General features: G+C 42.1%; 1 protein-coding gene across 1 annotated transcript in view; it reads left to right on the top strand.

Annotated features, from left to right (window-relative positions):
• LOC126328750 (zinc finger protein 311-like) overlaps positions 1 to 25184 on the top strand; it is a 53142-nt gene that overhangs the window by 2991 nt on the left and 24967 nt on the right. The window contains exon 2 of the mRNA XM_049996066.1: positions 7548 to 8612. Coding sequence (XP_049852023.1) covers positions 7548 to 8612 — 1065 coding nt within the window. The remainder of the gene's footprint in view (positions 1 to 7547; positions 8613 to 25184) is intronic.

Genomic DNA, 25184 nt, shown 5'->3' with positions numbered 1-25184 from the left:
ATGGGTTGCTTAGAGGAAGCCTTCTTGGTTACCCAGGCCTGCCAACCCAAAGTTTGGTACAGATTTACTGATGACATCTTCATGATCTGGACTCACAGTGAAGAAGAACTCCAGAATTTCCTCTCCAACCTCAACTCCTTTGGTTCCATCAGATTCACCTGGTCCTACTCCAAATCCCATTCCACTTTCCTTGATGTTGACCTCCATCTGTCCAATGGACAGCTTCACTCGTCCGTCCACATCAAACCCACCAACAAGCAACAGTACCTCCATTATGGCAGCTGCCACCTATTCCACATCAAACGGTCCCTTCCCTACAGCCTAGGTCTTCGTGGCAAACGAATCTGCTCCAGTCTGGAATACCTGAACCATTGCACCAACCACCTGAAAACATCTTTCGCGTCCCGCAACTACCCTCCCGACCTGGTACAGAAGCAAATAACCAGAGCCACTTCCTCATCCTCTCAAACCCAGAACCTCTCACACAAGAACCCCGAAAGTGCCCCACTTGTGACAGGATACTTTCCGGGACTGGATCAGACTCTGAGTGTGGCTCTCCAACAGGGATACAACTTCCTCAAATCCTGCCCTGAAATGAGATCCATCCTTCATGAAATCCTCCCCACTCCACCAAGAGTGTCTTTCCGCCGTCCACCTAACCTTCGTAACCTCTTAGTTCATCCCTATGAAATCCCCAAACCACCTTCCCTACCTTCTGACTCCTACCCTTGTAACCGCCCCCGTGTAAAACCTGTCCCATGCACCCTCCCACCACCACCACCACCACCACCACCACCACCACCACCTACTCCAGTCCTGTAACCCGGAAGGTGTACACGATCAAAGGCAGAGCCACGTGTGAAAGCACTAACGTGATTTACCAACTGACCTGCCTACACTGTGAAGCTGTCTATGTGGGAATGACCAGCAACAAACTGACCATTCGCATGAATGGACACAGGCAGACAGTGTTTGTGGGTAATGTGGATCACCCTGTGGCTAAATATGCCTTGGTGCACGGCCAGCACATCTTGGCACAGTGTTACACCGTCCGGGTTATCTGGATACTTCCCACTAACACCAACCAGTCAGAACTCTGGAGATGGGAACTTGCACTTCAGTATATCCTCTCTTCTCGTTATCCGCCAGGCCTCAACCTCCGCTAATTTCAAGTTGCCGCCGCTCATACCTCACCTGTCTTTCAACAACTTCTTTGCCTCTGTACTTCCGCCTCGACTGACACCTCTGCCCTTACTCTTTGCCTTTAAATATGTCTGCTTGTGTCTGTGTATGTGCGGATGGATGTGTGTGTGTGTGTGTGTGTGTGTGTGTGTGTGTGTGTGTGTGTGTGTGTGTGCGCGTGCGCGCGCGCTCGCGAGTGTACACCTGTCCTTTTTTTCCCCTAAGGGAAGTCTTTCCGCTCCCGGGATTGGAATGACTCCTTACCCTCTCCCTTAAAACCCACATCCTTTCATCTTTCCCTCTCCTTCCTGAAGAAGCAACCATCGGTTGCGAAAGCTAGTAATTCTGTGTGTGTGTGTTTGTGTGTTTTGTTCATGTGCCTGTCTGCCGGCGCACACACACACAAAATTTCGAGCTTTCGCAACCGGCAGTTGCTTCGTCAGGAAAGAGGGAAGGAAAAGGAAAGATGAAAGGATGTGGGTTTTAAGGGAGCGGAAAGACTTACCTTAGGGGGGGAAAAGGATAGGGGTATATTTGCGCGCGCGCCCACACACACACACACACACACACACACACACACACACACACACACACACACATATATCCATCCATACATATACAGACACAAGCAGACATATTTAAAGGCAAAGAGTTTGGGCAGAGATGTCAGTCGGGGCGGAAGTGCAGAGGCAAAGATGATGTTGAATGTCAGGTGAGGTATGAGGGGCGGCAACCTGAAATTAGCGGAGGTTGAGGCCTGGTGGGTAACAAGAAGAGAGGATATATTGAAGGGCAAGTTCCCATCTCCGGAGTTCGGATAGGTTGGTGTTGGTGGGAAGTATCCAGATAACCCGGATGGTGTAACACTGTGCCAAGATGTTCTGGCCGTGCACCAAGGCATGTTTAGCCACAAGGTGATCCTCATTACCAACAAACACTGTGTGCCTGTGTCCATTCATACGAATGGACAGTTTGTTGCTGGTCATTCCCACATAAAAAGCGTGACAGTGTAGGCAGGTCAGTTAGTAAATCACGTGGGTGCTTTCACACGTGGCTCTGCCTTTGATCATGTACACGTTCCGGGTTACAGGACTGGAGTAGGTGGTGGTGGGAGGGTGCATAGGACAGGTTTTACACCGGGGGCAGTTACAAGGGTAGGAGCCAGAGGGTAGGGAAGGTGGTTTGGGGATTTCATAGGGATGAACCAAGAGGTTACGAAGGTTAGGTGAACAGCAGAAAGACACTCTTGGTGGATTGGGGAGGATTTCATGAAGGATGGATCTCATTTCGGAGCAGGATTTTAGGAAGTCGTATCCCTGCTGGAGAGCCACATTCAGTCTGATCCAGTCCGGGGACGTATCCTGTCACAAGTGGGGCACTTTTGGGGTTCTTCTGTGAGAGGTTCTGGGTTTGAGGGGATGAGGAAGTGGCTCTGGGAGGGTAGTTGCGGGATGCGAAAGATGTTTTCAACTTGTTGGTGTAATGGTTCAGGGATTCAGGACTGGAACAGATTTGTTTGCCACAAAGGCATAGGCTGTAGGGAAGGGACCATTTGATATGGAATGGGTGGCAGCTGTCGTAATGGAAGTACTGTTGCTTGTTGGTGGGTTTGATGTCGACGGATGTGTGAAGCTGGCCCTTGGACAGATGGAGGTCAACGTCAAGGAAAGTGGCATGGGATTTGGAGTAGGACCAGGTGAATCTGATGGAACCAAAGGAGTTGAGGTTGGAGAGGAAATTCTGGAGTTGTTCTTCACTGTGAGTCCAGATCATGAAGATGTCACCATTAAATCTGTACCAAACGTTGGGTTGGCAGGCTTGCGTAACCAAGAAGGCTTCCTCTAAGCGACCCATAAATAGGTTGGTATACGAGGGGGCCATCCTGGTACCCATGGCTGTTCCCTTTAATTGTTGGTATGTCTGGCCTTCAAAAGTGAAGAAGTTGTGGGTTAGGATGAAGCTGGCTAAGGTGATGAGGAAAGAGGTTTTAGGTAAGGTGGCTGGTGATCGGCGTGAAAGGAAGTGCTCCATTGCAGCGAGGCCCTGGATGTGCGGGATATTTGTGTATAGGGAAGTGGCATCAATGGTTACAAGGATGGTTTCCGGGGGTAACAGACTGGGTAAGGATTCCAGACTTTCGAGAAAGTGGTTGGTGTCTTTGATGAAGGGTGGTTAGACTGCATGTAATGGGTTGAAGGTGTTGTTCTACGTAGGCAGAGATGCGTTCTGTGGAGGCTTGGTAACCAGCTACAATGGGGGGGCCAGGATGTGTGAGTTTGTGAATTTTAGGAAGTGGGTAGAAGGTAGGAGTGCGAGGTGTCGGTGATGTCAGGAGGTTGATGGAGTGAAAGGTTTTGTAGGGGGCCTAAGGTTCTGAGGATTCCTTGAAGCTCCGCCTGGACATCAGGAATGGGATTATCTTGGAAAACTTTGTATGTAGAGTTCTCTGAAAGCTGACGCAGTCCCTCAGCCACATACTCCCAACGATCAAGTACCATGGTCGTGGAACACTTGTCAGCCGGAAGAATGATGATGGATCGGTCAGCTTTCAGATCATGGATAGCCTGGGCTTCGGCTGTTGTGATGTTGGGAGTAGGATTAAGGTTTTTCAAGAAAGATTGAGATGCAAGGCTGGAAGTGAGAAATTCCTGGAAGGGTTGGAGAGGGTGATTTTGAGGAAGAGGAGGTGGGTCCCGCTGTGATGGAGGACAGAACTGTTCCAGGCAGGGTTCAATTTGGATAGTGTCTTGGGGAGTTGGATCATTAGGAGTGGGATCAGGATTATATTTCTTTGTGGCAAAGTGATATTTCCAGCAGAGAGTGCGAGTGTAGGACAGTAAATCTTTGACAAGGGGAGTTTGGTTGAATCTTGGAGTGGGGCTGAAGGTGAGGCCTTTGGATAGGACAGAGGTTTCGGATTGGGAGAGAGGTTTGGAGGAAAGGTTAACTACTGAATTGGGGTGTTGTGGTTCCAGTTTGTGTTGACTAGAATTTTGAGGTGTTGGGGGGGAGTGGAGCTGGAAGTGGGAGATCGAGTAGATGGGAGAGACTGGGTCTGTGTGCAATGAGACGTACCCTCCCGACTTAGTACAGAAGCAAATAACCAGAGCCACTTCCTCATCCCCTCAAACCCAGAACCACTCACGGAAGAACCCCAAAAGTGCCCCACTTGTGACAGAATACTTCCCGGGACTGGATCAGACCTTGAATGTGGCTCTCCAGCAGGGATACGACTTCCTAAAATCCTGCCCCGAAATGAGATCCATCCTTCATGAAATCCTCCCCACTCCACCAAGAGTGTCTTTCCGCCGTCCACCTAACCTTCATAACCTCTTGGTTCATCCCTATGAAATCCCCAAACCACCTTCCCTACCCTCTGGCTCCTACCCTTGTAACTGCCCCCGGTGTAAAACCTGTCCTATGCACCCTCCCACCACCACCTACTCCAGTCCTGTAACCCGGAACGTGTACATGATCAAAGGCAGAGCCATGTGTGAAAGCACTAACGTGATTTACCAACTGACCTGCCTACACTGTCACGCTTTCAATGTGGGAATGACCAGCAACAAACTGTCCATTTGCATGAATGGACACAGGCAGACAGTGTTTGTTGGTAATGAGGATCACTCTGTGGCTAAACATGCCTTGGTGCACGGCCAGCACATCTTTGCGCAGTGTTACATCGTCCGGGTTATCTTGATACTTCCCACCAACACCAACCTAACCGAACTCCGGAGATGGGAACTTGCCCTTCAATATATCCTCTCTTCTCGTTACCCACCAGGCCTCAACCTCTGCTAATTTCAGGTTGCCGCCCCTCATACCTCACCTGTCATTCAACATCATCTTTGCCTCTGCACTTCCGCCCCGACTGACATCTCTGCCCAAACTCTTTGCCTTTAAATATGTCTGCTTGTGCCTGTATATGTATGGATGGATATGTGTGTGTGTGTGTGTGTGTGTGTGTGTGTGTGTGTGTGTGTGTGTGTGTGCGCGCGCGCGCGCACGCATACACCTATCCTTTTTTCCCCCTAAGGTAAGTCTTTCCACTCCTGGGATTGGAATGACTCCTTACCCTCTCTCTTAAAACCCACATCCTTTCATCTTTCCTTTTCCTTCCCTCTTTCCTGACGAAGCAACCGCCGGTTGTGAAAGCTCGAAATTTTGTGTGTGTGTTATTTTATTGTGCCTGTCTACCGGCGCTTTCCCGCTTGGTAAGTCTTGGAATCTTTGTTTTTAATATGGTGTTACAAAAATGTATGGCCAAACTTTCAGGAAACATTCCTCACACACAAAGAAAGAAGATATGTTATGTGGACATGTGTCCGGAAATGCTTACTTTCCATGTTAGAGCTCATTTTATTACTTCTCTTCAAATCACATTAATCATGGAATGGAAAGACACAGCAACAGAACGTACCAGCGTGACTTCAAACACTTTGTTACAGGAAATGTTCAAAATGTCCTCCGTTAGCGAGCATACATGCATCCACCCTCCGTCGCATGGAATCCCTGATGCGCTGATGCAGCACTGGAGAATGGCGTATTGTATCACAGCCGTCCACAATACGAGCACGAAGAGTCTCTACATTTGGTACCGGGGTTGCGTAGACAAGAGCTTTCAAATCCCCTATAAATGTAAGTCAAGAGGGTTGAGGTTAGAAGAGCGTGGAGCCCATGGAATTGATCCGCCTCTACCAATCCATCGGTCACCGAATCTGTTGTTGAGAAGTGTACGAACACTTTGACTGAAATGTGCAGGAGCTCCATCGTGCATGAACCACATGTTGTGTCGTACTTGTAAAGGCACATGTTCTAGCAGCACAGGTAGAGTATCCCATATGAAATCATCATAACGTGCTCCACTGAGCGTGGGTGGAAGAACATGGGGCCCAATCAAGACATCACCAACAATGCCTGTCCAAACGTTCACAGAAAATCTGTGTTAATGACGTGATTGCACAATTGTGTGCGGATTCTCGTTAGCCCACACATGTTGATTATGAAAATTTACAATTTGATCACGTTGGAATGAAGCCTCATTCGTAAGGAGAACATTTGCACTGAAATGAGGATTGACACATTGTTGGTTGAACCATTCACGGAAGTGTACCCCTGGAGCCTATCAGCTGCTGATAGTGCCGGCACACGCTGTACATGGTACGGAAACAACTGGTTCTCCCGTAGCACTCTCCGTACAGTGACGTGGTCAACGTTACCTTGTACAGCAGCAACTTCTCTGACGCTGACATTAGGGTTATTGTCAACTGCACGAAGAACTGCCTCGTCCATTGCAGGTGTCCTCGTTGTTCTAGGTCTTCCCCAGTCGCGAGTCATAGGCTGGAATGTTCCGTGCTCCCTAAGACGCCGATCAGTTGCTTCAAATGTCTTCCTGTCGTGACACCTTCGTTCTGGAAATCTGTCTCAATACAAACGTACCACGCCACAGCTGTTGCCCCGTCCTAATCCATACATCAAGTGGGCATCTGCTAACTTCGCATTTGTAAACATTGCACTGACTGCAAAACCACATTCGTGATGAACTCTGACCTGTTGATGCTACGTACTGATGTGTTGGATGCTAGTACTGTAGAGCAATGAGTCGCATGTCAACACAAGCACCGAAGTCAACATTACCTTCCTTCAATTGGGACAACTGGAGGTGAATCGAGGAAGTACAGTACATACTGACGAAACTAAAATGAGCTCTAACATGGAAATTAATCGTTTCCGGAAACATGTCACATAACATCTTTTCTTTATTTGTGTGTGATGAATGTTTCCTGTTACCTTTTTGTAACACCCTATATATAGTTATCATTATTGTTCAGATTCCAATAATTGCCGACACATGTTGTACATCCCTTACTACAGTATACTGATTGCCATCTGCTACTCTCTCTCTTTTTTTTCTATTCTCTCTTGTTATTGTCACCAGGAAAGGAAGTTTTGCATTTCAGAAGTTGGGCATAGGAAAAGGCAAATTTTCAAGTTGCGTCAAATTTCATGAACTTTTTTTGGGTGTTACCATATTATATACATATTTTCCTCATTACACTACAACATTAGTAACTGTTCTTTGCTTGGAAACATTTGCATTGTCTAGGATTCAAAGGTGAACTCTCCAGCATAGCATGAGGGTCTGCTTTTGTGGTGGCACTGGGCATTGCATATCTCTCCCCCTCTCCCCTCCCCCCTCCCATGTGTGTGTGTGTGTGTGTGTGTGTGTGTGTGTGTGTGTGTGTGTGTGTGTGTGTTTTTCATAGTAGTGTCTGTGTTCATTTTTCTACAAACATTTCTATCTCCATTTATGTTTTAATAGAAAACATTTTAGATGAAATGAGTTTTTCTCTAAACCTTTCCAGACTGATACTGGCAAAGTTACCCCTCGAACTTCAATAGTTGCAGCTGGGAAAGCAGGAGCTTACAGTAAGAGAAAAGGAAGACCAGCACGAAAACCACATACGTCTAAACAAATTTCTAACAAGTTATCCAGTGGTCAAGAAAAAGATGTTCATCGAGTTCGGCGTTATATACACCCATGCTCACTTTGTGGTAGGCTTTTTCGTCGTCCTTGTGAGGTAAAACAGCATTTGTTGTCCCATGGGGGTGCAAAGCCTTATCAGTGCCGTGATTGTGGGAAAAAGTTTGGCTCAAAATCAGGTGCAGGTATTCATGCTCTGAAGAAACATGGGAAAGATATAACTGAAGAAAATATAATTGACTTGTGTAAGGATGGTACTTTTATAAACTCTTCTTCTGACCAGGTAAATATGATGGTTGAAAGAGACAATAAAGTGAAGAAGGAAGTAGATGATCACAGAGACAATGACACAACAAGTAGTGATGATGATTTTGAGTGGAAAATGGATGAAGAAGAAATTTTTGGTATGTTTAGTAGTGAGGGGCAAAAATTTGACTCTGTAACCAACTCACCAGACAAAGCTACATCTAGTGAAACGGAACAAAATGGAACTGTTAATGTTAAAAATGAAGATGTTAAAAAAGATATTACCGAAGACAAGAGCAAAGAGGAAGAAGCAAAGCTATCTGATACTGGAAAATCTTCACAAGGATCAAGAAATAATGAAGAGAATCATGACAGCAAAGATGACAAGAGGGCAAGAAAAGAAAAGAAAAGAAAGCGGGAGCCAGCACCGAAAGTACCAAAACATGAGTGTGGTATCTGTGGTAAAAAGTGGCGAACTATGAGTGAATATAGATCACATGTTGCAACTCACAGTGATGAAAGACCATACATTTGTGAAATTTGTGGGCAAGCGTATAAACACAAACCAGCACTAGATATTCATGTTGGGATGCATAATGGTATAAATCCCTTCTGTTGCCCCTACTGCAACAAGGCATTCACCCAAAAGGGGGCACTTCAACGCCATATGCCAATACACACTGGGGAAGCACCATTCCAGGTAAGATGCATATTTATTAATGCTTTTACAAATATTAATCAGAATGTTAATTCACTGGAATTTTTTGTGGCTTATTGTTGCTATTATTACTCTTAGAGTAATGTCCAACATAATACATTAAATTTTCCAGCCAAATCTGTATCATATGTCTTTGGCCCTGTTGTTCCCCCTTTTACTTTTTCCTTCACCATTATGCTAAAGAATGGATGTTTTTTCCCCCAAGATTTCTGTGTCATTGTTCTCATTCCTTCATCACTGCCTTGACACAGTCGCAGAGTTTGACATGTGGAGGTCATTTAGGCATTAGACTTGATACACAATTACAAAATACATTGATGTTTGTTGTTCGTACCATCTACTAATTTTAGTATGCTGTTGTTATACAAATTTTAAAAGTGCAATCTGTTGTGCTATGACATGAAATGTAAAGTTAATTTGCAACCATTATCCAATAATGTTATGTTGAACTTAACATCTGCAATGAAACAACGGAAAGCCATTATCCAGTGATGACATGTATTTGATTCAGTAAAATGAAGTATGTCAAATGTATTACAAGAAAGTGCTCTGAAGATTGTGGTTGTTTGCCTGAGATTGCATGAAGTGCTGTTACAGCCAGTGAGTTACTCACCTACAGTTGCCCAAGCCACCTCAGGCATTGGCTCTGTAGCAGAAGGCCGATGGTACTGGTGGTGCGGTAATACCATTCTAATAATAATAATAATAATAATAATAATAGTAATAATAATAATAATCCTGGTAAGATCAATTTACCCAAAGTATGACTTCATTTTGGAATAATTTTTTTGTATTGTATTGTATTTTTTATTGGTCTGTTGTCTACATAGCAGCTTATGCATAAGACATTGGACAAGTCAAGTTATAAATATACAGGTTGAAAGTCATTTCAAGGCATACATATTTACGGTTACAATAATACACTTTACATGTATGTATTTATATAACACATTTTATAAATTTAAATATTCTTCAATGGAGTAAAAGCAGTGATGCTGTAGATATGACTAGAGATTTTCCAAATGTATTGACCTCTGTGGTAGCTTTTATGTTTTCAGGAAGTTTGTTATAAAGCTTAACTCCCATGTAAAAAGTACCTTTTTGGCACAGTGCTGTGCTGATTTGAGTCATATGTAAGTTTCTGTTTTGTCTGGTAAAGTGATCACGTATATCACAGTTTTTTTGCAGTCTCCAGTCCTTACCTATTACATTTAATTTAAAGAACAAAAATGTTTCCATAATGTATACGCATGGTAATGGAGGAATGCCAGATTTCTTAAACAGGGGTTTACAAGAGTCTCTAGGCTTGCACCCAAACAAGATTCTAATGGCCCTTTTTTGTAGTTTAAAAGTACTATTAGTTGTTTTAGAGTTTCCCCAGAAGATGACCCCATATCTAAGACGAGAATGAAAGTACGCATGATATGCATTCAATACTGTTTTCTCACTACAGCATGATTTTAATGAACAAAGAAGGTAACATGTTTTGCTCAGTTCTGCATCGAGATATTCAATGTGCTTATTCCATCTGACATTACTCTGCAGCCAAAGTCCTAAGAATTTGGTTTCAGTATTGTTTCCAACTGGTACGTCATTGATAGAGACTGATGGGATAAACATGTCCTTGTTAGGAACATTGTGTAATTTTAGAGCAATGGTTTTCTTACTGTTTATTACAAGCTGATTACTCTGTGCCCAGCTGCTAAGTTGTTTACTCTCTACTGTAACTGTTCATTGTCGTCTCCTTTTAGTAGAATAGTGGTGTCATCTGCAAATGTGATTGTTTTGTGTGCATCAACATTTAAGCTTAGATCATTTATGTACAGAAGAAACAGAAGTGGTCTCATTACTGATATTTGGGGTACACCACATTTAATTTGTTTGTAGTCAGATAAGTGATTAAATACAGTTTTTAGTTCAATATTTGTGTGCTTGATGCACACTGCCTGCTTACGATTAGTCAGAAGGAACTGATCCACTTGTTGGACAGACCTGGAATACCATATCTTTCGAGCTATGATAGCAGAATTTTGTGGTCCACCATGTCAAAAGCTTTTGACAAGTCAATAAATACTCCTATTGTTTCCTGTTTTTTGTCCATCAGATTTAGGATGGAATTGATGCACTCATAGACAGCAGTTGTCGTTGACCTCTTATTTCTGAATCCATGTTGTTCATTACATAGGATGCTGTTTTTATTTATAAATTTCATAAGTTTGTTATACATAAATTTTTCCAGTACTTTAGAGATGCAGGAGGAAATTGTGATGGGTCTGTAGTTATTTACATTGTCTTTATCCCCTTTTTTATATACAGGAATAACTTTTGATGTTTTCAACACATCGGGGAAAGTGCCTGCCTGGAGTGAGCAGTCACATAAGTGTGTGAGTACTTCAGTTAGGTTTGATGCGCTCTTCTTTAACATTGTTGCAGGTATACCATCAATACCTGCTGATTTGGAATTTTTTAGTCCTTTTATTGCTTTAGCTACTTCATCTTGTGAAACAGAACTGATGTAAAACTTCCTGGCAGATTAAAACTGTGTGCCCGACCGAGACTCGAACTCGGGACCTTTGCCTTTCGTGGGCAAGTGCTCTACCAACTGAGCTACCGAAGCATGACTCACGTCCGGTACTCACAGCTTTACTTCTGCCAGTATCCGTCTCCTACCTTCCAAACTTTACAGAAGTTCTTCTGCGAACCTTGCAGAACTAGCACTCCTGAAAGAGAGGATACTGTGGAGACATGGCTTAGCCACAGCCTGGGGGATGTTTCCAGAATGAGATTTTCACTCTGCAGCGGAGTGTGCGCTGATATGAAACTTCCTGGCAGATTAAAACTGTCAGCGCACACTCCGCTGCAGAGTGAAAATCTCATTCTGGAAACATCCCACAGGCTGTGGCTAAGCCATGTCTCCACAGTATCCTCTCTTTCAGGAGTGCTAGTTCTGCAAGGTTCGCAGAAGAACTTCTGTAAAGTTTGGAAGGTAGGAGACGGATACTGGCAGAAGTAAAGCTGTGAGTACCGGACGTGAGTCGTGCTTCGGTAGCTCAGTTGGTAGAGCACTTGCCCGCGAAAGGCAAAGGTCCCGAGTTCGAGTCTCGGTCGGGCACACAGTTTTAATCTGCCAGGAAGTTTCATATCAGCGCACACTCCGCTGCAGAGTGAAAATCTCATTCTGAGAACTGATGTACATTGATCCTCTACATGCACTTATTTTATATTCATTTGCCTGGGTGCTCTTAAAGTTTGGTTGTAACATATTATCAGCAACATCTGTGAAAAAGTTGTTAAATGTGTTGACTACTTCTAAGGGGTTTGTTTAATTTTTTATTTTTATGTGATTCTGTTTTATTTTTGCAAGATTGTCTGTATTCTCCACATTCTTTTTTTATAACACTCCACATAGCCTTTAATTTATTAGCTGAATTATAAATGATTTCATCATTATGCATTATTTTTGTTGCTTTTATTACTTTTCTTAATATTTTGGAGTATTTTTTATAGTATGCGCATATTTCAGGTGAGGAATTTTTTGAATTACATATTTCATGAAGTAGTCTTTTCTTCTGGCATGAAACCGTTATTCCCTTTGTGATCCAGCTGTTTGTTATAGAGTTCACCCGTATGGTTAATGTTTTCAGTGAGAATGCAAGTTCAAAGAAATGGATTAATGTATCAATGAAAGTGTTGAATTTTTCATTTATATCGTTCATTTTGTACACTCCTGGCCATTTTTCTTTCTGTAATAAGTTGTTGTAGTAGTTTACATTATGCTGATTATAACTTCAATATGCTGTTCTGAAAGACATGTCGTTAATAATACTGCCTTGTACTTTTATGCTTAATATTTGAGCAAGATGGTCACTAAAACATGCATTGACAATTTTTAGTGGGGTGTTATGTAAACTCTTCTTGACTAGAAACTGATCAAGAGCTGTTTGCCAAGTTTCTGTTACTCAGGTAGCTGCTTTTACTTCAGCCTTTAAATTGTAGGACGTTGCAAGGCTCAGAATGGTCTCTCTATTTCCAATATTCATGAGGAAATCAATATTGAAGACACCACAGACTATCAATTCTCAGTCCATTTTATTTACTTTATTTAGCAATGACTCCATTTTGTTTAAGAAAAGTTCAAAATTCCCAGATGGTGATCGGTAAACTGTGTCAATAACCAGGTTGCACTGAGTAATTCTTATAGCTGCAGTTTCATAATCCTTTTCAACATTTGTCCTAGTTAAAGTAGCCTATCATGTTAACATTCTGCTGTTGTGGTGGCAGTATTGTGCTAAGTGGTTTGACACTCTAACATGGTAAGTTATTTCTACAAGCCCACCACATATGCTATTGAGCCCTAGTGAACACATACACAATTAAAAGTCATCTGCACCACCTTGCTTTGAGTCAGCCAGTTTGTTCATGAGTCATGCTTCTTTGTCAACCTGCTATTTGTGACCTCGTCACAGTTCTTGTGATGAAAGAGCATTTGACATATTCAAAGGTCAGGCCATGGTATTGCATTGCTGAGCATGTTGCATGATGGATATGGTATCAAGGTAGCAGAGAATCAAATAGGCATATGAAAACTGAACGTTTAATAGCATTAAGATAATTAATGTTCTGACACATAACAGCTAAATCTTTTTTAAATGTGATGAAACATACTACTGAATCCTCAAGTCAGTGAATTCGATGTAGTAAAGGCTATGGAAAGCTAAACTTGGCAAACATATGACCTTCAGTGAGAGGCTTAGTGATGAAGATCAAATATACTGATTAGCATATGCCAAGAACAATGTCAGTTGTGGCTCTTGGAACATAAAACTTTCTGTCAAACTAGGATTTTCCTCAATAATTTATAAGCCAGAACAGGTATACAGGTCACACGGTGTCAGTGTCCATCCCAATTATATTCCATTATCTTGCAGTAGATGTGGGCTGTTCAGTGCTGGATGTGTTCTCTTAGACTTTGATGGCTTCATGTGCTAGATGGTAGTCATATTGTGAGTATTATGATTGTGTCAGTGTAACAGCTATACAACTCAAAAATTAATGTGTTTTCTGCAGGATCATTTTCTGGTATACAGCACATCCCTGGAGAAATAGTCAGTATTCAGGGAAATGACAGGAATGATCATTCAAAGCACGGAATTCGTGTAAACATGAGCTCTAAAATGCATACCTTAAGAGCTGTATGCACTTCTTCGTCTTTAATACTGTGAAACAAATCATTTCTGCTGCAAGCTCTGTGCTTTCCATATTTTGAAAGGTGGTACTATGGAGCAAAACAAGAAAAACCTGTCCAGTAAACAAAGGCCCTAAAGTCTATGAGTACTTGCTCATCTGTGCTAATGGGAAACACATCTAATTTACTGAACAAGTGCTCATAGCTCTTAAGGTATGCATTTTAGAGCCCATATTTACTAGACAATTTTTTTCTTGTTTTGGTCCATACTACATACTCCAAAAATATGAAAGCGAAGAGCTTGCAGTAGAAGAGATTTGTTTAAGAGCCTCAAAGATAAAGAAGTGTTCATAGCTCTTAAGATATTTGAGTTAATGCTCACATTTGCTAGCCTTGTTTTGAATGATCGTTCCTGTCATATCCTTGAATTTGACATTTCTCCTGGGACACCTGCATATATCAGCTATTGCCCTGGAGTGGCTTGCAGAACAATGATATTTATGGACTGGCTTCCTCCTACACCAGAGATTAGCCCAATTGAAAATATCTGGGCAAAGACAAAATGGACCATGCAAGAAACTGATGTTACCCTGCTTTAACAGCTTGTGGTGATCTTTCGAGTGCCACTTTAGTTGCCGGAGAGGAAGTGGTAGGAAAAAGTGATTTGCACTGAGGTGAAAAAAGTTATGGGATAGCAATAGGCACGTATACTGATGGCGGTAGTATTATGTACACAAGATGTAAAAAGGCTGTGCACTGGTGGAGCTTTCATTTGTCCTCAGTTGATTAATGTGAAAAGGTTTCTGATGTGATTGAGCCCACACAACGGGAATTAACAGATCTTGAATACAAAATGGTAATTGGAGCTAGACTCATGGGACATTCCATTTCAGTTGTTAGGTGACTCAATATTCCGAGATCCCTATTGTCATGAGTGTGCTGGGAATAACAGATTTCAGGCATTATCTCTCACCATGGTCAACACAGTGGCCGGCAGCCTTCACTTTATGACTGAGAGCAGCGGTGTTTGTGTAGTGATGACAGACAAGCAACACTGCATGAAATAACTGCAGAATTCTATGCGGGACTTACGATAAACTTATCCATTAGGACAGTGCAGCAAAATTTGGCATCAATGTGCTATGGCAGCAGATGATCGACACTAGTGCCTTTGCTAACAGCACACCTCCACCTGGAGTGCCTCTCCTGGGATAGTAACTACATTGTATCCTGATCAGATGTGTCCCAGTTGAGTGTTTGACAGCACCATTCTTTGGAAGTAAATAATATTAAAGTGCATACTGGGGTGATAGTGCGAGGTGATAGAGTAATTGAGGAGGGGAAGGGAGGTGGGATATGCATGTGACTGGACTGGAACTGTCCGCAGCTCGTGGCTGGTGTTCCTGCCTGTGGATCACGGTGTCCCAGGTTCAATTCCTGGCTGGGTTTGGGATTTTCTCCACCCGGGGTCTGGGTGTTTATGTTGTCCTCATCATTTCATCATCATTCATGAAAGTGGCAAGACTGGACTGAGCAAAGGTTGGGAACTTGTATGGGCGCTGATAACCTTGCAGTCGAGTGCCCCCACAAAACCAATAATCATCGTCATCATCATACTAAACTGGAAAGGTGTGTGCTGCATGGGTGGATAGAACACATCTTGCACTCGCATCTTCCACAGAGATGTGACTTGCGGCACAATGAATTGAAAGTAGCTGTTGCTTAAGGATGGGCCAAAATATTTCACAGAGTATTTTGTGACGTTGATTGTCATATTGGAAAGGTGGACAGGATTGTGGGTAAGATGGGCCTCACATCCACATATGATGATAAGTTGTCAAATTCCTGGTAAAAGATGTGGTAAAGTTCCAAACCAGCATGCTACTGAGTACTGAGAGAGGTGCTCTTTTGCAGTTGATTTATGGTGGTTGTGGGAGGCTGAAGGGGTTGATATTGATTAGCACCAAAGATCTGTTTACAGACAAGGTTTGGATGCTAGTGCCTGTCTGTGAGCCTCAGTAAGACCTCCAGCACGTTGAGCAAGGGATTACTCATCACTGCAGATGCGCTGTCCACATGTGGCCAACTGCTTGGAGACTTTTTAGTGTGGTTGAGATGGCAGCTTTCAAAATATAGATGCTGTTGATGGTTAGTGGACTTGATATGGAGAGATATTTATATGGAGCAAACAGTGAGATGAAAGTTAGTGGTCAGGAACGTTGCTCTGTGGGCTAAGGTAAGTCAGGTGAAATTGTTGTCAGAAGTATTGAGACTGAAGGAATGAGAATAGAATGACATAGGACCAAAACACATTATGCCTTTTATATCAGCCCACCAATCTACACGCCCACTCTGCAGTCTCCCTCTTTCTCAGTTTTATCCCCACACTCCTCCACTTCATCATGCATCACACACAACTGCCTCTACCTTTGCCAGGGCAAGCTCACCTTTGTCATATTCCTATTCCATTATCTTGCTACCTCTCTCTCACTATCCCCTCAACTATCTTCCCATCCACCCCTCCATCTCCTGTATCCTCTCACCAGCTTCACCCAGCACAACCCCTTCTGCCAGTGGGAATGCAGTGCTGGGACAGTGTAACACTCTCTCTCTATCTCTCCCCCTCCTCCGTACCCCCTCTCCCCCTCATGTGAATTTCTTGAATTTCTTAGCTGGATATTGTCCAAATGTTAACAATGTGGTGCAACAAGAAATAAAATATAACCAGTACATATTTAATAATACGGAGGATTATGAACAGGAAGCTAGGCAATACATTTTGTGTGGAAATCCAGATCAAGCTCTTCAGAAACAGTTAATGGGATGAGAATAAAATGTAAAGGGCAGTGAAATGAAAAAGAGACAGATGGCAAAAAGTAGATAAACAGTTTATTACCCCAAAAGTAATCACCATAATGGTTAATACGTTTATCCCACTGTGAGACAAGATGGTCAATGAAACTTCCTGACAGATTAAAACTGTGTGCCTGACCGAGACTCGAACTCGGGACCTTTTCCTTTCGCAGGCAAGTGCTCTACCATCTCAGCTACCGAAGCACGACTCACGCCCGGTCCTCGCATCTTTACTTCTGCCAGTATCTAGTCTCGTACCTTCAAAACTTTACAGAAGCTTGCAGGAGAGCCAGTATCTCGTCTCCTACCTTCAAAACTTTACAGAAGCTTGCAGGAGAGCTTCTGTAAAGTTTGGAAGGTAGGAGACGAGATACTGGCAGAAGTAAAGCTGTGAGGACAGGGCATGAGTCGTGCTTTGGTAGCTCAGATGGAAGAGCACTTGCCCGCGAAAGGCAAAGGTCCCGAGTTCGAGTCTCGGTCTGGCACACAGTTTTAATCTGCCAGGAAGTTTCATATCAGCGCACAGTCCGCTGCAGAGTGAAAATCTCATTCAAGATGATCAATGCTTCATGAAGAAATGTTCACGGAGAAATGTTCACAGTTGCCTACAGGACCATGATTGTACACAGATGTGCACCTCTTCATCTGAGACAGATTGATGGCCAAAAATGTCTTTCTTTGAGGCTCCAAAAAAATATGGAAATAGTGTGGGGAGGGATTGGGACTGTATGAAGGATTTGGAAGGGCTTCACAGCGAAATTTCTGTGCCACAGGCAGTGTTGGCAGCATGTGAGCACACATTATCCTGCAACAGAATGATACCACCCATCAACATTCCTGTGCAATTCCAATTGTTATTTATTTCTTAATGTATTCAAAAGAGAACACACAAATGAAGATGAGCAAAGGTTGTAGAGATTCATGCATGTGTGAAAAGATCTACAAGCAAAGCCTACAACTACTACACTGTCATGCCTTAGCAAAAGATCTGGCAGAAAACCAGAGAAAATTTTGGTCCTATGTAATATTGGTAAGCAGGTCTGTGGCTTCCATTCAGTCACTTGTTGACCAGTCTAGTATGGCAGTAGAAGATAGCAAAAAAGCCAAAGTTTTAAATTCCGCATTGAAGAAACCGTTTGCACAGGAGAATTGTACGAACATACCGTCATTTGACTATCGGACAGACTCTCGTGTGGATGACATATTAATAAGCATTCCTGGTGTAGAAACAACTGAAAGATTTGAAAACAAATAAATCACCAGATCCAGATGGAATCACAGTTCAATTTTACAAAAGTACCCTATCCCCCTCCCCAATGAACCATGGACCTTGCCGTTGGTGGGGAGGCTTGCGTGCCTCAGTGATACAGATGGCCGTACCGTAGGTGCAACCACAACGGAGGGGTATCTGTTGAGAGGCCAGACAAACTTGTGGTTCCTGAAGAGGGGCAGCAGCCTTTTCAGTAGTTGCAGGGGCAACAGTCTGGATGATTGACTGATCTGGCCTTGCAACATTAACCAAAACGGCCTTGCTGTGCTGGTACTGCGAACGGCTGAAAGCAAGGGGAAACTACAGCCGTAATTTTTCCCGAGGACATGCAGCTTTACTGTATGATTAAATGAAGATGGCGTCCTCTTGGGTAAAATAGTCCCCCATTCGGATCTCCGAGTGGGGACGACTCAGGAGGACGTCGTTATCAGGAGAAAGAAAACTGGCGTTCTACGGATCGGAGCGTGGAATGTCAGATCCCTTAATCGGGCAGGTAGGTTAGAAAATTAAAAAAGGGAAATGGATAGGTTAAAGTTAGATATAGTGGGAATTAGTGAGGTTCGGTGGCAGGAGGAACAAGACTTCTGGTCAGGTGAATACAGGGTTATAAATACAAAATCAAATAGGGGTAATGCAGGAGTAGGTTTAATAATGAATAAAAAATAGGAGTGCGGGTAAGCTACTACAAACAGCATAGTGAACGCAATATTGTGGCCAAGATAGACACAAAGCCCATGCCTACTACAGTAGTACAAGTTTATATGCCAACTAGCTCTGCAGATGATGAAGAAATTCATGAAATGTATGATGAGAAAAAAGAAATTATTCAGGTAGTGAAGGGAGACGAAAATTTAATAGTCATGGGTGACTGGAATTCGTCAGTCGGAAAAGGGAGAGAAGGAAACATAGTAGGTGATTATGGATTGGGGCTAAGAAATGAAAGAGGAAGCCGTCTGGTAGAATTTTGCGCAGAGCATAACTTAATCATAGCTAACACTTGGTTCAAGAATCATAAAAGAAGGTTGTATACATGGGAGAATCCTGGAGATATTAAAAGGTATCAAATAGATTATATAATGGTAAGGCAGAGATTTAGGAATCAGGTTTTAAATTGTAGGACATTTCCAGGGGCAAATGTGGACTCTGACCACAATCTATTGATTGTGACCTGTAGTTTAAAACTGAAGGAACTGCAAAAAGATGGGAATTTAAGGACATGGGATCTGGATAATCTGAAAGAACCAGAGGTTGTACAGAGTTTCAAGGAGAGCATAAGGGAACAATTGACAGGAATGGGGGAAAGAAACACAGTAGAAGAAGAATGGGTAGCTCTGAGGGATGAAGTTGTGAAGGCAGCAGAGGATAAAGTAGGTAAAAAGACTAGGGCTGCTAGAAATCCTTGGGTAACAGAAGAAATATTGAATTTAATTGATGAAAGGAGAAAAGATAAAAATGCAGTAAATGAAGCAGGCAAAAAGGAATACATATGTCTCAAAAACGAGATCGACAGGAAGTGCAAAATGGCTAAGCAGGGATGGCTAGAGGACAAATATAAGGATGTAGAAGCTTATCTCACTAGGGGTAAGATAGACTGCCTACAGGAAAATTAAAGAGACCTTTGGAGAGAAGAGAACAACGTGTATGAATATCAAGAGCTCAGATGGCAACCCAGTTTTAAGCAAAGAAGGGAAGGCAGAGAGGTGGAAATAGTATATAGAAGGTTTATACAAGAGCGATGTACTTGAGGACAATATTATGGAAATGGAAGAAGATGTAGATGAAGACGAAATGGGAGATAAGATACTGCATGAAGAGTTTGACAGAGCACTGAAAGACCTGAGTCGAAACAAGGCCCCCAGAGTAGACAACATTCCATTAGAACTACTGACGGTCTTGGGAGAGCCAGTCATGACAAAACTCTACCAGCTGGTGAGCAAGATGTATGAGACAGGCGAAATACCGTCAGACTTCAAGAAGAATATAATAATTCCAATTCCAAAGAAAGCAGGTGCTGACAGATGTGAAAATTACCGAACTATCAGTTTAATTTGTCACAGCCGCAAAATACTAATGCGAATTCTTTACAGACGAATGGCAAAACTGGTAGATGCGGACCTCGGGAAGGATCAATTTGGATTCCGTAGAAATGTTGGAACACGTGAGGCGATACTGACCTTACGACTTATCTTAGAAGAAAGATTAAGAAAAGGCAAACCTACGTTTCTAGCATTTGTAGACTTAGATAAAGCTTTTGACAATGTTGACTGGAATACTCTCTTTCAAATTCTGAAGGTGGCAGGGGTAAAATACAGAGAGCGAAAGGCTATTTACAATTTGTACAGAAACCAGATTGCAGTCATAAGAGTCGAGGGGCATGAAAGGGAAGCAGTGGTTGGGAAAGGAGTGAGACAGGGTTGTAGCCTCTCCCCCGATGTTATTCAATCTGTATATTGAGCAAGCAGTAAAGGAAACAAAAGAAAAATTTGGAGTAGGTATTAAAATTCATGGAGAAGAAGTAAAAACTTTGAGGTTCGCCGATGACATTGTAATTCTGTCAGAGACGGCAAAGGACTTGGAAGAGCAGTTGAACGGAATGGACAGTGCCTTGAAAGGAGGATATAAGATGAACATCAACAAAAGCAAAACGAGGATAATGGAATGTAGTCGAATGAAGTCGGGTGATGCTGAGGGAATTAGATTAGGAAATGAGACACTTAAAGTAGTACAGGAGTTTTGCTATTTAGGAAGTAAAATAACTGATGATGGTCGAAGTAGAGAGGATATAAAATGTAGACTGGCAATGGCAAGGAAAGTGTTTCTGAAAAAGAGAAAGTTGTTAACATCGAATATAGATTTATGTATCAGGAAGTCGTTTCTGAAAGTATTTGTTTGGAGTGTATCCATGTATGGAAGTGAAACATGGACGATAACTAGTTTGGACAAGAAGGGAATAGAAGCTTTCGAAATGTGGTTCTACAGAAGAATGCTGAAGATAAGGTGGATAGATCACGTAACTAATGAGGAGGTATTGAATAGGATTGGGGAGAAGAGAAGTTTGTGGCACAACTTGACTAGAAGAAGGGATCGGTTGGTAGGACATGTTTTGAGGCGTCAAGGGATCACAAATTTAGCATTGGAGGGTAAAAGTCGTAGAGGGAGACCAAGAAATGAATACACTAAGCAGATTCAGAAGGATGTAGGTTGCTGTAGGTACTGGGAGATCAAGAAGCTTGCACAGGTTAGAGTAGCATGGAGAGCTGCATCAAACCAGTCTCAGGACTGAAGACAACAACAACAACAACAACAACAACAACAACCCTACGTCACTGACCCCTTACGTAGCTTGCATTTATCGTGAATATCTCACCCAGCACAAAGTCCCAAGGGACTGGAAAAAAGTACAGGTGACTTCAGTATACAAGGAGGATTAAAGAATGGACCTCAAAATCACAGTCCAATATCCCTAACTTCAGTTTTCTGCAGAATCCTTGAACATATTCTCAGTTTGAATGTATAACTTTCTTGAGACTGAGAAGCTTATGTCCACAAATGAGCAAGGTATTAGAAAGCATCATTTGTACAAAACTCGGCTTGCGCTTTTCTCACATAGTACACAGTAAACTATGGATGAAGGGCAACACACAGATTCCATATTTCTAGATTTCTGGAAAGCATTTGACACGGTGCCCCATTGCAACATACAGAATAAGTTCACAGATAAGTGAGTGGCACGAAAACTTCATAAGTAATAGATCGCAGTATGTTGTCACTGACGACGAATATTCGTCAGAGACAAGGGTATCATCAGGTGTGCCCCAGGGAAGTGTGATAAAATGATTTGGTGGACAGGGTGGGCAGTAATCTTTGGTTGTTTGTTGATGAGGAAAGAGTGGTTCATCTGTAAAGGAGACCACTTATAGGATGCTGGTGCAATTTATTCTTGAGTACTGCTTGAGTGTTTGGGATCCGTTTCAGGTCAGTTTGAAGGAAGACATTGAAGCAGTTCAGAGGCGGGCTGCTAGATTTGTTACCTGTAGCTTTGAACAACATGGAGACATTGCGTGTAAGGACAGTGGAGATAAGGTTTGAGAAATTAGGACTCATAGACATAGATAGTTGATTTTCCCTTGTACTATTTGCAAGTGGAACAGGAAAGGAAATGTCTAGTAGTGGTACAGGATACCCTCAGCCCGGCACTGTGCAGTGGCTTACAGAGTATCTATGTAGGTGTAGATATAGATATTTTAAATATGTCAGTGAGACATGAATGGGTGGCTCTATATATGTAATTATTTATTTATTTCTTATTTAGACTGACCAGATTAGGATCTTAACGCCCTCCTTACATCTGACCAGGAAGTACACATACTAAAGATAGTACAAAACATTCACAGCAGTAATGATAATGATGATGATGATGATGATGATGATGATGATGATGATGACGATAAGAATAATACTAATAGAAGTAGTAGTAGCCGTAAAGTGCATTAAGAATGACATAGACTAGTTTAGCACTTTTGAATCCATATTTAGTATTATAGAAGCAGAAGGTGTAAAGAAAGACGAGAAGATTGAAATGAAAGCAACAGTTGCTGTTAGGAAAGAAACATAATTTAAATAAAGAACTCTGCAAACTTGTAGGAGGCAAAAATTGTAGGTGAGGGGCGAATTGGCAACTGTGAGCTGGTGGTTAGTGTATGGGACAGGTGGGTATTGTGGTAGAAGGTATAGCTATCTTTTGATGTTTGGAAGGAATTTAATTTCTCAGATATTTTGAGGGAGATTGTTCCAAAGTCGGGTTCCTGATACAGAAGAATGATTTAGAAATAATGGCAGTGTTACGTGATGGTATAGACAACATTGGTTGCCCAATGCCATTTAAAATCGAGGAACTGAATTTGAGTCCCTGCCTGGCATGTAATTTTAACTTGGACTAAATGTATATGTATTCTGCAAAAAAGCATGCTTTTTTTTTTAAAAAAAATGTGATAAACCAGCTGAATGGTTTGGTATGCAGAATTAAATTTGTTTCCTTTTATGAATAAACTTGAATGTTAGTGTAACATCCACATGATGTGAGTGGTAAATTTTATTTTTTAGTTTAGTTGAGTTAGTGTCATTACTTATAGACCAGACAATAATGTTTTTGTCATCTAGAATAAGCAGTTGATGCACCACAGCATTGATGTGTGAAATATAAATAGCATTGACCACTGTATGCGCACAGTGGGAAAGTACACCATTATGAAACAGTTCAATAGAAAACAGGGAGAGAGTAACATAATACATGAAATGAGCTGTGTTGCTGGTTTGTGATGCACACTTTCAGAAGTTCATGTCACAAATATTGAGTGTTGGTCAAATCAGTATACTGAAGTGTTGTTGTTGTTGTTGTTGTTGTTGTTGTTGTTGTAGTTGTCTTCAGTCCTGAGACTGGTTTGATGCAGCTCTTCATGATACCCTATCGTGTGCAAGCTTCTTCATCTCCCAGTACTTACTGCAACCTACATCCTTCTGAAATACGTACATATAAATACTATGTATCCAACTGATCTGCACTATTGCATCTTACATAGAGGTCATTGTATCTCAATGTCCTCCTGCCAAGGGCATATTGGGAAATATCCTTTAAAAATCTACTTCAGCCCATCCACATGATTGTTTATTAATCACTGGCATTGAATGCTATATTAAACTGACTGGTGTGGTGAGATCCAGGCTTCGTGGCGGTCATTTCAATGAGGCTGGAGATGTTGCTGAAGAATGATCAATGCAGTGACCTTGAAAACGCTTATCAAGGAACTCGCACACTTGAGTGGTAAAGTGCACTGGAATTCTACCACATGTAGTCCACGATTCCATTGTCATTGAGCATATCTGCAACAGTTTCAAAAAAGCAATTGTGTACCCATAGAAAAATGTGGTCCAAACAGGTAACATGATTACATCCTGGCTAACGTAAGGACATATGTCAGGTTTCTTTTCATCTCTTGAACCAGTTAGAGATTTTCCTTACACAATAAAACAACATTCATCCTGTGTGAACTGTGATATATTGCTCTTCAATAGAAAATAGCACTCTTGAGTAAGACACAGCATTTGGAAATTGTACCATCAAAGCATGACAGGCTACAACTCACTACTGCATGTCATTGTCAGGTAGTTCATTCACAAACATTGGTCTAGATCCTGAAATTTTCAAATATATTTTAATGTGATTATGCATCATTGATTGAGGTACTTGAAGTTCAACTGCTGTGTTTCAAATGGATTTCAATTTATTGAGTGAGAGTAGCATCTTTTGTCTCACATTTTCTTATCCCTAATAAATGGCGTATCTCTGACATTGCCTGAACATCTCTCCCAATTATGCAGGATTGCTTTATGGGATGGGGTGTTGCCATTGTGATTTCTAAACACACTCACTGCCTCTTTCATTGTTTGCCCACCTGTGGATCTTCATCCAAATTCTTCTCCCCCCCCATGCATGCAAATGCCTCAGTATATGCTCCTCAATTGAAAACTGTATTGATAGAATGAAGGCTTCCACGACCGGAGGGAACTGCTGCTGGTAAACCTTTTGGGATATAAGGTTGTCCACAGAACTCTTCTGTTCCTATAGTTTTGTTCAGCGTGGTAGTTCTGGATGAAATGTTATGAACAGGAGAGTTTTATGGACCTTATACCCAGAAAGGTTTACGAGCAGCAATGAAAACTGCATTTTTTCTCATATCAACCGGGGCTTCACAAATGAATTACTGCAGTACTGAAACAGAAGTGTTACGAAGCAGTAGGCAGTGGTAGAACTGGGTTGATTAGGTGTACTATGTTCCAAAATATTTTTTAAACATAACAATAAATATCAGGCGCCACTGAAAATTAAAATATTTTTTAAAATTGAGAGGCTGACTCAACAGTACAAAAGGAGGTGGGGAGTGTTGTGTTGTCAGTAGAAAAGCAGTAGCAGCAGAATGTGTTGGTAAAAAGAGTTTAGTGGCTTTGAACCTGGACTACTCATTGAGTGTTACCTGAGTAACAAGTCCATCATTGACATTTCAACCCTTCTAAAGCTGCCCAAAGCAGATGTTGGTTATGTTGTTGTGAAATGGAAATTGTAAAAGCAAGCCCAGGTAGACCTCATGTACTGATGGACAGGGACTGTTGAGCATTTTGAAGGGCAGTTGTAAAAAATTACTTGAAACCAGTGTAAGAAATCACTCGAGTTCCTAAGTGCTACCAACAG

This window comes from Schistocerca gregaria, chromosome 2 (genome assembly GCF_023897955.1).
Source record: "Schistocerca gregaria isolate iqSchGreg1 chromosome 2, iqSchGreg1.2, whole genome shotgun sequence".
Taxonomy (NCBI): domain Eukaryota; kingdom Metazoa; phylum Arthropoda; class Insecta; order Orthoptera; family Acrididae; genus Schistocerca; species Schistocerca gregaria.
This window is presented reverse-complemented; position numbering and strand designations above follow the sequence as displayed.